Source organism: Oncorhynchus mykiss, chromosome 17 (assembly GCF_057628025.1).
Source record: "Oncorhynchus mykiss isolate SJ-2025 chromosome 17, ASM5762802v1, whole genome shotgun sequence".
Taxonomy (NCBI): domain Eukaryota; kingdom Metazoa; phylum Chordata; class Actinopteri; order Salmoniformes; family Salmonidae; genus Oncorhynchus; species Oncorhynchus mykiss.
Window position 1 is genome coordinate 29,985,452 of NC_143038.1, and position 13,301 is coordinate 29,998,752.

Below are 13,301 nucleotides of genomic sequence, written 5' to 3' on the forward strand. Positions count from 1 at the left end.
CTTTTGGTTGCATTACCGTATCTCTAGTAAATATATCCGGCAGTATAGAACGGAAATAGTTGTGTATTTTAAAGCAAATGCAAGTAACAGACCCGCATTCTAATGTAAATGTCATGTATTCCCGTGTCCTCAAGTGAATTCGATCACGGTTCCCCCCCAGTCCGCTATGCGTCGTTGTCTGGACTTGACGGTACACTGTAGCGGTTCTTTGTAGGCTACAGAGAATATTTAACCGTACTGGACTCGTTCTAGGCTGCTACAATAATATCATTAGACCACATATTTTTGACCAACACAATTTATAACGCAAATATTTTAGGTTATGGCTTATAATAATGCAGGTCTAGCTTTGAGCAAATAGATTTATTCCCATATCACCTGCAGATGGACGGTTAATGTAGGCCGATGGGAGACTCGCAATATGTCAATGTTATCATTAATTTGTAAAGGAAGTCATTGGCGAATTGTTTGAAGTTGCCCTACATAAAGTTATGAAAAACACATTTGATTTGGTCTAGGGCAGCAAGTTAGTGTCAAAGTGGGATTGACAGTATCTTCTTACATTTATATAATACGTGTGCCCAAATCAACTTGTTTCAAAGAATTGGGTCACACTTATGGTGCTCTTATTACTGAGTAATATCTCTAATACAGTCGTAATTCATAGGGTTTTGGCTACTCATTGCTATACATTAGGGTAAGGGTTAGTCTACTTCTGTAAGTGCAGTCTAACAATGCTGTTACTATAGTTATTGGCCTATATACTATTCAGGAGTAATTACAATCCAATACATACACTGGAAAGTGTTAAACCTTGAAATAATAATTAGCCTATTAGTGTATATTACTTGACACTTAGGTCTTTGTGCAAGCACCCATTGCTTTGAATGTCCGTCTGACCAGTTTTGCACAATGTAACCTATTTATTACGCAATACACAGCTCTCAGGGGAGCTGATGCAGCGGATGCGAGATTCGCAGGGAACGGACGGAGTCAATCCACCGCCACCCCAGCCTGGCAGCCACAAACCTGCACCAGGTATGGAAGAGCGCGACGACCTAAGTGCTCAACTCAACTGTGACTTTGGAGATAAAGTAGGCCTTTTGGTCCCAGGGACATAAATGTTTAACATTTTTTGAGATTTTTTTAATCATGGACTACAGTAATAGTTGTGTTGTGATGTTAGCCGACCGTCTTATGGAAGTGATTACCGTGGAATTGGGAAATGGATATGATGGATTGTTATAAAGACCATTCTTAAATGGCTGGATGTAATTGCAGGTCCAAGACCTGGCCCCACTGCTGCCGAGGCACAGGAGGAGCTGCGGAGGAAGTGAGTTCAACTGCCACTATTATACACTTTACACCTGAGGACCAACTCCATTCCTTGGTGTGCAGGATTTTCTTCCAGTCTAGTAGCACACCTGATTGCAACAGTGTATGTTGCTCAAACCTTTGCATGAATCATGTCTTGACTGACATCACTACGACTGTTGCGTGTGTAGTCTTATCTGAAGTTAGGATTTGACACCTTAGTGCAGTGTCACTCAATCCATTCCTGGAGGACCAGTCTTGTGGCACCCCTGGGGATTTACTAATCAAATTTACTCTGTGATATCCTTAGGTTGATCGTAATACCTTTTTTCATGCGATATAATGTATGGAACTAGACACTAGCCAGACATGTCATTCTGAGAATGAATTTGTAGACTAAGGGAGCTATCAACACCTCATGTTGCTCTTATTTACCGCTAGCATGGTGGCAGTAGGCCATGTCAACAGCATGGCTCACTATGTGGTTGGAATGCTAACGGCTCATGTCTGTGTCATGCTAAATGCTAGGCTAACTAGCGTCTCAGTGTAGTTTGACTTCTCATGAGCCACCTTTGTGACGGCATGGGCCTGTTGCCAAGGCCTAGATGAAACTGCAGTCCATGTGTTTTCCTATAGCAAGGGTGGCCAACCACGGGTGGCTGATTAGGTATGCAGGTTTTTGCTCCAGCCCTACTCTATCCTGCCTGATTCAGCTAATCAAGGTCCCGATGAGCAGCCGATTAGTTGCCAGGTGTATTGGAGCTGGGCTGGAGCAAAAGCCTGCATACACAGTATCTCCCCACGCAGAGGGTTGGCCACCCCTACATTACAGGTTGAGTTTGTCTCATGTTCATCGTATGTGTGTAGGTTTGAGAGGGAGCAGGCCCAAGTGCAGGAGCAACTGTTTCGACTGGCCCAGAGGGAAAAAGAAGCAGCAGCAGCCACAGCGGGGAGGAAAGGAGAGACTCACGACGGCCTGAACCCTGCCGTGCTCCGAGAGAAGGGCAAGACCCACGAGGAGCTGATGAAGGCCAAACAACTGGTGAGTCAGTGGGCTCCTCTCTGCTGCCCTCTAGGGCCCAATCCCAAATGGACTTCTATGCACTTGTCGAGGTCTAAGAGGATTTGATTGGTATAAGCAAAATGGTAATAGCTCCACCTTGCCCTTTTGATAGGCTAGGTGGACATTTCATAATATTATACAAATCAATTCCTCTTAGATCTCCACAAGTGCATATAGTGTATGGTAGAGGTCTTCACGGATCCACCTGTACCCGAATATCCGAGACTCGATCCGGGACCCGAGCGAGTCCGCATTCAGAATTCCAAATAATATCACGTGTCTCGTGTACGTGTAATTTTAACTGATTTGTCCAGAATGGCCTGTACGCTACTGCTGCAGGGGAGAGAGAGACATGGTATAATTTATGCTGCTGCTCTTGCTTTTCACGAGAGTGGCGCTTGTATCTTGTTGGCCAATCGTGACTCATCAAAGCAGTCATATAGCCTCGCTCCGTGTGTGGCAGAAGTTAGGAGCTATCTAATCAATGGAAGATGGAATTAAAATGACATAATTAAAAGTTAAAGGAGAAGGACAGGCTACAACAACCAAGAGCCAGCAAGTAGCCAGGCTGCTACTTAATATTCTTAGTGGAGTTGTTCTTATTTGTAATTGTAGGTTTAGAAAGCACTGCAGCCTCAGCTAGCCTAGCTATCTAATGTTAGCTAACTTAATTAACTAGCTTCTCCCGGTTTGAGGCAGTCGAGACAGGTCCTACGTCATCATATTTGATGATAAATAACCTAGCAATGGCAGCTATTAGTCTACGAGAGCGCGAGCCGGCTTGGTTGGTTGCCGTCTCTCGTTCCCTCCAGCCTGCTAGAGCGGCACCTCTCTCCCTCTTGTGCTTTATTAGCTCCTGTTAATAAAGTAGCTTATAAAATAACTTTTCTGCTGCTTCCCTCAATCATATCTAATCAGACCGGGTCTAGATCCGTCCGGGTCTCTATGGAACGGGTCTAGTTGTCCTCGGGTCCGTTGAGAATGGGTCTCTATATTTATGTATATCGGGTCTGGGTGGGAAAGCCCCAGGTCCATTTTGGAACAGGTCCAACTTTTTGGACTCGTGAAGACCTCTACGGTCGTGCACGTGTCAAACTCATTCCATGGAGGGGCCGAGTTTCTGTGGGCTTTCGTTCCTCCCTTGTACTTGATTGACGAAGTAAGTTCACTAATTAGTAAGGAACTCCCCTCACCTGGTTGTCTAGGTCTTAATTGAAAGAAAATGGAGAGAAAAAACTCCATGAAATGAGTTTGACACCCCTGGTGTAGGACTTCGGGGCCTATTTGGTATTGAACTAAAGCTCATCCCTAACTCAGTTCCACATAGTTAGCACTCTGTTATCATAGAAACTAATGACATTAGTATGTCCTAATAATATGTGTGAGTACCATAGTAATATCGGAGTTAGTGCCCTTTGCTGTACTAGAAATGCTATAATAGTGTCTAATACCTGAGTATGTCACCTTAATGTCAAGGGAAATTGCACAAATACATCATGACTATTGAGTATTAGCACAGCGAGGTTGAAAGAGCCAATATTAGGCTGGTATTTGATTAGCAATTAGCCCTCTGATATAAGAATTTTCTGTTAGTGTACAGTGCCCTCTGCTGGTTAGAAAATGAAACGGCGTGGCCTATGTGAACTACTGTACCTTGACCACAATAGACTCCAATGAAATGTTATTCGTCAAATGCTTTGTAAACAACAGGTCTAGACTTACAGTGAAGTGCTTACTTACGGCCCTTCCCAACAATGTAGAGAAAGAAAATTGAGAAAAAAGAAAATGAATTACACGTAATAATACATGCACAAGGAGTAACGATAACTTTGCTATATACACAGAGTTCCAGTACCGAGTCAATGTGCAACAGGATAGATAATAAACAATAGCAAAAAAGTTTGTGCAAAAAGTCTGGGTAGCTATTTTGTTAACTAACTCTTTAGAAGTCTTATTGGTTTGGGGGTAGAAGCTGTCCTGTTGTTTCCAGACTTCGTTACCATTTTCTGGTGGTAGCAGAAATAACAGTCTATGGCAGGTGGCTGGAGTCTTTTGACAATTTTTAGGGCCTTCCTCTGGTCTTGTATAGCAGGGAGCTCAGCCCTAGTGATGTACCGGCCCATACGCACTAACCTCTGTAGTGCCTTGTGGTCGGATGCCAAGCAGTTGCCATACCAAGCAGTTGCCATACCAAGCGGCGATACAGCCAGTCAAGATGCTCTCGATGGTGCAACTGTATAACTTTTTGAGGATCTGATGGCCAAACCCTTTCAGCCTCCTGAGGGAAAAGGGGCATTGTCATGCCCTCTTCAGGACTGTGTTGGTGTGTGTGGACCATCATAGATCGTTAGTGATGTGGAACCCGAGGAACTTGAACATAGTAGGTATTACAGACTGGTTCAGGGAGAGGTTGAAAAGACACTTGCCAGCTGGTCCATCTGGCCCTGCGGCCTTGTGAATGCAAACCTGTTTAAAGGTCTTACTCACATCGGCTATGGAGAGCGTGATCCCACAGTTGTCCGGAACAGCTGCTCTCATGCATGGTTCAGTGTTGCTTGCCTCAAAGTGAGCGTCGAAGTCATTTAGCTCGTCTGGTAAACTAGTCCTACTTAGTTGACATTAATTTCCCACCCCCAACTAAGCATATTTCTGATAAAACACTGTATTGTATGAAGGTGAAGGAAATTGATATTTGTGCGTGCCTGCGTACAAGCACGTGCACAAACGCATGTGGGTTTGATTGCTCAGTCAAGTCTTAAGAAGCAGCTAAATGCAGCGTACACTACAGTTCTCGAGTGCACCGACTCACTCTGGTCGTCTGTTTTTACTCCCCACTCTCCCAGTTGATTTGTTTACTTGTGTTTTAAAAAAAAAATTTTTTACGGAGTTGGCTTTAATGAATATTGAATATTTATCTGGTTGGGTTTTCATTACTTTGGCCACCAAGCTTAATGATGTTCCATTGGAATGAGTCACCTGAGTCTCCGTGATTGCCTTTGTTTTTTGTCATTTTTTTTGTTTGTTTTAGTGACAAATTGGTAGCGTTGGTCCGTGTGCGTTTGGAGAGGATAAACAACCTTTGCATTGTTTTTCAACCACAGACGTGATAGAATAGAAAATCACTTCTAGTTTCTTTTGACCATGGGGCTTTTTGACAGGTGTGAACCCGCTGTCAGACCGATCACAACTGCAATATTTCGGTGTGTGTGTGAGTCTGTCTGTGCACGCCTAGTTTGATACACCAGGTGTTGTTTTAGCCACGGCTGTGTTCAGAGTTTGATCAGTAGTGAGAGAGATCATGCCCTGGAGATAGTAGTGTTGACATAACTGCTATTCCTCCTCCTGTTTTGCTGTCCCTCTCTTTCTCTCCTCTCTCGTTGTCTCTGTATTCTCACATGCCTGCTTCCTCTCAGATACAGACCCAACACACACACACATAGGACTAAATGGGTAATGGGGAGTGATTTTTGACAGCGTGCCTCTTGCTCCGTGGAGTATTTCTGAACAGTGTCTACGTCCGATCCTTCTGACCTTTTCCTCACCTATCGCAACTGCACTGTGTTAACGACTTGTTTGTTTGAATTGTGTGTGAAGTTGGAGTGTGTGTGTGAGAGGGAGTGTGTGTGTGTGTGTGTGAGGGCGAGTGTGTGAGAAAGAGATCTATATTCCATATCTGTTTTACTATATGCCTCTGCTCATTGCTCTCTTGCCGCAAGTTGCTCTCCATCCAGGGGCGCAGCTTGACCCTGTATGTGGGATGTGTGCTTTCTGCGGGGAGGTTGAGAACAGAGCAGAATACATATTTCCACTGTTCGCTCTAACATATGGACAATAAAGTTGTATATCGTGTTTTGTATCTCAAAGTTTCACTCTCATCTGATCGCCTTAGTGTGTGATTCTACACTAGCAGCATCCTCCTATATTCAAATGCAGGTCTCCTCTCATTGTAACTATACTAACGTCTGCAGTGCACTTCGGAGAGGGCGAGAAAGGAAGAGACTGAGGGGGAAGAGGAGGCGTAGCAGGGTCTCCTCTCATTTGAACTATATACTAAGCTCAGGAGTGCACTTTCAGAATAGACGACAAAGCACATTAGCATAAGACTTGTTTCCTCCACCGCTCTTTTCTTTCATTAGCACCTGCTTTCGTTCCTATCACCCCTCTCTGCAAATATACTCTTCTTCTTTTGCAGACACCACACACACACACACACACACACACACACACACACATCCCAGAATGGGGGAATACATTCTGAGCTCACACATACAGGAATATCCATCTGCATCAAAGACATGTTGATTGAATTTGGAATCATGAAGTGTTTGAAAAGCTAGCTGGTGCTGACAGGTTTTCTAGAAGTGTGTTATAGGTGTCTGTATGTTTTTCTCTGTGTGTGTGTGTGTGTGTGTGTTTTTGGAGGTGCAAGTCACACCATTCCTGTACACAACCATCCAGAATCCATATGAAAGTATTCACTACCGTTCAAAAGTTTTGGGGTCACTTAGAAATGTCCTTGTTTTTGAAAGAAAAGCAACTTTCTTGCCCTAAATAACATAAGATCAGAAATACAGCGTAGACATTGTTAATGTTGTAAATTACTATTGTAGCTGGAAAAGGCAGATTTATTTTTTATGGAATATTTACATAGGCGTACAGAGGCCCATTGTCAGCAACCGTCACTCCTGTGTTCCAACACGTTGTGTTAGCTAATCCAAGTTTATCATTTTAAAAGGCTAATTGATCATTAGAAAACCCTTTTGCATTATGTTAGCACAGCTGAAAACTGGTGTCCTGATTTTAAAGAAGCAATAAAACTGGCCTTCTTTAGACTAGTTGAGTATCTGGAGCATCATCTTTTGTGGGTTCGATTGCAGGCTCAACATGGCTCGAAGCAAATAACTTTCTTCTGAAACTCGTCAGCCTATGCTTGTTCTGAGAAACGAAGGCTATTCCATGCGAGAAATTGCCTAGAAACTGAAGATCTCGTACAACGCTGTGTACTACTCCCTTCACAGAACAGCGCAAACTGTCTCTAACCAGGATAGAAAGAGGAGTGGGAGGCCCCGGTGCACAACTGAACTAGAGGAAAAGTACATTTGTGTGCCTAGTTTGAGAAACGGACGCCTCACAAGTCCTCAACTTGCAGCTTCATTAAATAGTACCGGCAAAGTACCAGTCTCAACGTCATCAGTGAAGAGGCGACTCCGGGATGCTGGCCTTCTAGGCAGAGTTGCAATGAAAAAGCCATATCTCAGACTGGCCAATTAAAAATAAAAGATTAAAATGGGCAAAAGAACAGACACTGGACAGAGATGGCTTTTTCTTTGCAACTAGGCCTAGAAGGCCAGCATCTGTGTGAGAGCGAGGTCTTGCATCTCGCTGATCTCAATATCTGTGGTGCTGCTCATGGCACGTCTACCCTTTTAAGCAGTCTTCCTATGTTTAGACTCATAAATAGCAGAAACGTTCCCATCTTCACCACTAGATGGCAGTAGTAGAGCTTATTTCCCATATCTAGGATACAAACCAGAATTGATCCGTGCCCAGCACAGCAACGTGCTGTATGCGATCCAGACTTAATATTTTATTCACCCCCCCACCTCTCGTGTGTGTGTGTGCGCGCGAAAATGACTGGGAAAGATGAGACTCTGCAGTGCTTCCGACACTGTCCAAAAGAACGATGATGAAAGGCCCAACATTCATTAAAGTCAAGGCTGGGAAAAACACACACGGACACACACCCTAGCTGGCATCTATCAGCAGCTCACGCTCTGCATGTTAACACAGACACCCTGCTGCTGCAGGCTGGGGAACGGACCGCTTATGACTACGTCCTCACTCCAGTCTACACCTTCCCATCCCCATTACAGCCACTATTTTCTACATTGTACAACAATAGTGAAACATAACAACTATGAAATAACACGAATGGAATCATGTAGTAATCAAAAAAGTGTTAAACAAATCAAAGTATATTTTATATTTGAGATTCTTTAGTATAGCCACATTTTGCCTTGACAGCTTTGCACACTCTTGGCATTCTCTCAACCAGCTTCACCTGGAATGCTTTTCCAACTGTCTTGAAGGAGTTCCCACACGGTGGTTGAAACCAAAAATATCAAATTTGGCCTCATCAGACCAGATTTCCACCTGGCTAATGTCCATTCCTTGTGTTTCTTGGCCCAAGCAAATATCTTCATATTACTAGTGTCCTTTAGTAGTGTCCTTCAGTAGTAGTGCAGCAATTCGACCATGAAGGCCTGATTCACGCAGTCTCCTCTGAACAGTTGATGTAGAGATGTCTGTTATATGAACTCTGAGGCATTTAATGGGCAGCGATTTCTGAGGCTGGTAACTCGAATGAACTTATCCTCTGCAGCAGAGGTAATTATGGGTCTTCCTTTCCTGTGGAGGTCCTCATGAGAGCCAGTTTCATCATAGCGCTTGATGGTTTTTGCAACTGCATTCTCAAAGTTCTTGACTTTTTCCGGATTGACTGACCTTGTTCTAAAGTAATAGTGGACTGTCGTTTCTTGTCACAACACAACTGATTGGCTCACACATTAAGAAGGAAAGAAATTCCACAAAGAAATTCCACAAATTAACTTTTGACAAGGCACACCTGTTAATTGAAATGCATTCCAGGTGACTACCTCATGCAGCTGGTTGAGAGAATGCCAAGAGTGTGCAAATCTGTCATCAAGGCATAGGGTGGCTACTTTGAAGAATTTCATTTGTGAAACTTTTTTATGTGTTATTTCATTGTTTTGATGTCTTCACTATTATTCAACAATGTAGAAAATAAACAATGGACCCTGTCTTTCAAAAATAATTCATAAAAATCAAAATTTCACAGATCTTCCTTGTAAAGGGTTTAAACACAGGTTCCCAAGCTTGTTCAATGAACCATAAACAATTAATGAACATGCACCTGTGGAACGATCGTTAAGATACTAACAGCTTACAGAGGGTAGGCAATTAAGGTCACAGTTATGAAAACCTAGGACACTAAAGAGGCCTTTCTACTGACTCTGAAAAACACCAAAAGAAAGATGCCTAGGGTCCCTGCTCATCTGTGTGATCGTGCCTTAGGCATGCTGCAAGGAGGCATGAGGACTGCAGATGTCAGCGATACAGGGAGACACGATGGACAGCTGATCGTCCTCGCACTAGCAGACCACATGTAACAACACCTGCACAGGATCGGTACATCCGAACATCACACCTGCGAGCCAGGTACAGGATGGCAACAACAACTGCCCGAGTTACACCAGGAACCCACCATCAGTGCTCAGACTGTACGCAATAGGCTGAGAGAGGCTGGACTGAGGACTTGTAGGCCTGTTGTAAGGCAGGTCCTCACCAGACATTACCGGTAACAACGTCGCCTATGGGCACAAACCCACCGTCGCTGGACCAGACAGGACTGGCAAAAAGGGCTCTTCACTGACGAGTTGCGGTTTTGTCTCATCTCTCTGATGGTCGGGTTCGCATTTATCGTCGAAGGAATGAGCGTTACACAGAGGCCTGTACTCTGGAGCGGGATCGATTTGGAGGTGGAGGGTCCGTCATGGTATGGAGCGGTGTTTCACAGCATCATCGGACTGAGCTTGTTTGCCTGCAATGCCTGCAATGACATCTCAACGCTGTGCGTTACAGGGAAGATATCCTCCTCCCTCATGTGGTACTCTTCCTGCAGGCTCATCCTGACATGACCCTCCAGCATGACAATGCCACCTGCCATACTGCTCGTTCTTTGCATGATTTCCTGCAAGACAGGAATGTCAGTGTTCTGCCATGGCCAGTGAAGAGCCCGGACCTCAATCCCATTGAGCACGTCTGGGACCTGTTGGATCGGAGGGTGAGGGCTAGAGCCATTCCCCCCAGAAATATCTGGGAACTTGCAGGTGCCTTGGTGGAATAGTAGGGTAACATCTCACAGCAAGAACTAGCAAATCTGGTGCAGTCCATGAGGAGGAGATGCACTGCAGTACTTAATGAAGCTAGTGGCCACACCAGATACTGACTTGATTTTGACCCCCCCCCCCCCCCGCCTTTGTTCAGGGACACATTATTCCATTTCTGTTAGTCACATGTCTGTGGAACTTGTTCAGTTGTTGAATCTTGTTATGTTCATACAAATATTTACACATGTTAAGTTTGCTGAAAATAAACGCAGTTGACAGTGAGGACGTTTCTTTTTTTTGTGGAGTTTAGTAAAAAAAAAAAAAAAAAGTAGGCGTGTCCAAACTTTTGACTGGTACTGTATATGTATTTTTTTTAATTCAGGGGGTACTGTAGCACCCCTGCTTCCCACGGCTATGGTCGTCGGCTGTTAGCTGTGTCTTTGGACTACCACTAGCAAGCAACGGCTCCGTGCTTGAGCGGGATAGAAAGGCAGCTCGTCAGTGGGAATGGGAGAGACGAGAGAGGGGAGGAGAGAGAGCTTGCTTGTGTTGACCTATTAACCTGTGAAATCCTTTACAGGTCTGGGGCTAGGGTTTGATTTGGAATTGGTTGATTAACCTATTGGGTGCAGTCCCATGATTTGAGTTCCTGACCCACACACACACACCATCAAACCCCCCTGTAAGCTCTCCTCTCCAAGGGGAACCTACGCTGCGAGGAGAAGAGAAAAGATAAGCAACGTTAGGCTCCAGATCCACCCGGCCCTTATCAGTCTATGTAATCACCAGACTTGACATCTTTTGTGCATGTTAAAGCCGTTAAGCTCCATTCTCTCAGCTCTCCCCCTACCCCCGCCCCACACCCCACCTTCCCTACCAATGCCAGCCTCTGGCAATAGCCAACGAGTCGACCACACGGGCTGAGGAGATTTTTATCCCGCCGTGGCTCGCAAGAGGGACGTCTGGCTGTAACCCTGGCGGCGCAAAGGGCAAGTGAGTCGGTGTGGATCGGAATAATGTGAGCTCAGATCAAAATGATTGCCAAATGTAATGAGGCAGTGGGAAGAGGAGTGTTTTTGAATGGTCTCATTTGATTGTCAACCACTGTGTGTTCCAGTGGATTTAGGTTCTGAGATACTGGTCATAGTGTTCAAATGGGGACAGAGAGAGAGTGTGTGACGACGACAAGGTTTTTGAATTGTCAAAATCAAAATGGGGTTCGGTGTTTTTGCTCCTGTTCATGACTTGATTCTACTCATCAGGAACTTGATTTCTGATTCTGAGCAGGGATGGAGCAAAATCCTGCACACCAGGAGAAGGGTTGGCCAACCCTTAATACAGCAGCAGTATTAGGTCCCAATTGGGTCATAACTGGATTCTAATATACACAACATAAGCAAAAGTATGTGGACACCTGCTCGACTCGACCCCCCCCCCTCTGCTGCTATAACAGCTTCCACTCTTCTGGGAAGGCTTTCCACTAGATGTTGCAACATTGCTGCGAGGATTTGCTTCCATTCAGCCATGCGCATTAGTGAGGTCGGACACTGATGTTAGGCGATTATGTCTGGCTTGCAGTCTGCGTTTCAATCCCAAAGGTGTTTGATGGGGTTGAGGTCAGGGCTCTGTGCAGGCCAGTCAAGTTCTTCCACACCGATCTCGACAAACCATTTCTGTATGGACCTCGCTTTGTGCACAGGGGCATTGAAACAGGAAAGGGCCTTTCCCAAACCTTTGCCACAAAGTTGGAAGCACAGAATCATATAGAATGTCATTGTATGCTGTAGTGTTAAGATCTCCCTTCACTGGAACTAAGGGGCCGAGCCCGATCCATGAAAAACAGCCCCAGACCATTATTCCTCTTCCATCAAACTTTACAGTTGGCAACATGCATTCGGGCACGTAGCGTTCTCCTGGCATCAGCCAAACCCAGATTTGTGCCAAATGGTGAAGTGTGATTCATCACTCCAGAGAAAGAATTTCCACTGCTCCAGAGTCCAATGGCGGCGAGCTTTACACCACCCCAGCTGACGATTGGCATTGCACATGGTGATCTTAGGCTTGTGTGTGGCTGCTCGGCCATGGAAACCCATTTCATGAAGCTCCTGACGAACAGTTATTGTGCTGATGTTGCTTCCAGGGGCAGTTTGGAACTCTGTAGTGAGGTTGCCACCGAGGACAGTAGATTTTTACGTGCCACGGGCTTCAGCACTTGGCGGTCCCGTTCTGTGAGCTTGTGTGGGCTACCACTTCACGGCTGAGCCATTGTTGCTCCTAGACATTTCCACTTCACAATAACAGCACTTACAGTTGACCGGGGCAACTCAAGCAGGGCAGAAATTTGATGAACTGACTTGTTGGAAAGGTGGCATCCTATGACGGTGCCACATTGTAAGTCACTGAGCTCTTCAGTAAGGTCATTCTACTGCCAATGTTTGTCTATGGAGATTGCATGGCGGTGTGCTGGAGTTTTTCGCCTGTCTCCCTCCCACCCTCCCTCTCGTTCTCCATATTATTCCAACCAGTCTGTACTTAGAATAAGCAGGCTGATTAAAGTGCTAATTCATTTAGCATCCCTGAGCTATGTGAAGAGTACACACATTTAATGAGCATACAGATAGACTAACTAATTTACGCCTGTGTGTGCGCGTGCGTGCGTGCGTGCGTGCGTGGACGCACAGATCAGGACAGTGCCTGGTCCATTCAGAGGTGTAATGGGAGTGTATTTGAGACTGAAAAGGAGAAGACTTTTACTGGGTTTACTGCATGTGTTTCTGTGAGTAAGATGTATTTTTGGCTTACTGTACCTGTGTGTACCTGGAGCTCGTACCTGTTATTTTCGGGGGGGTAACCACCCGGAAACTATTTAAACCCAGAAACCACTTTTATACACGTTTTACTTTCAGCCCTTAGACATTCCCATAACCTGAATTTGACCCATTCTTCAGCCTTTACATTATATTAACTTCTGGAAATAACAGGGCAAAACATGCACACTAACTGGCACAACCAGT

The 13,301-nt window shown here is 45.0% G+C and overlaps 1 protein-coding gene and 1 long non-coding RNA gene across 3 annotated transcripts in view; one reads left to right on the forward strand and one right to left on the reverse strand.

Moving 5' to 3' along the window:
* LOC149975898 (uncharacterized) overlaps positions 1–13,301 on the reverse strand; it is a 330,618-nt gene that overhangs the window by 253,555 nt on the left and 63,762 nt on the right. The window lies entirely within an intron of this gene.
* Positions 1–13,301, forward strand: part of LOC110493975 (MICOS complex subunit mic25) — a 60,932-nt gene that overhangs the window by 2,846 nt on the left and 44,785 nt on the right. For both annotated transcript variants that reach the window (XM_021568614.3, XM_021568613.3), the window contains exons 2-4: positions 942–1,038; positions 1,282–1,333; positions 2,182–2,356. In XM_021568614.3, the coding sequence (XP_021424289.1) occupies positions 942–1,038; positions 1,282–1,333; positions 2,182–2,356 (324 nt within the window). The remainder of the gene's footprint in view (positions 1–941; positions 1,039–1,281; positions 1,334–2,181; positions 2,357–13,301) is intronic.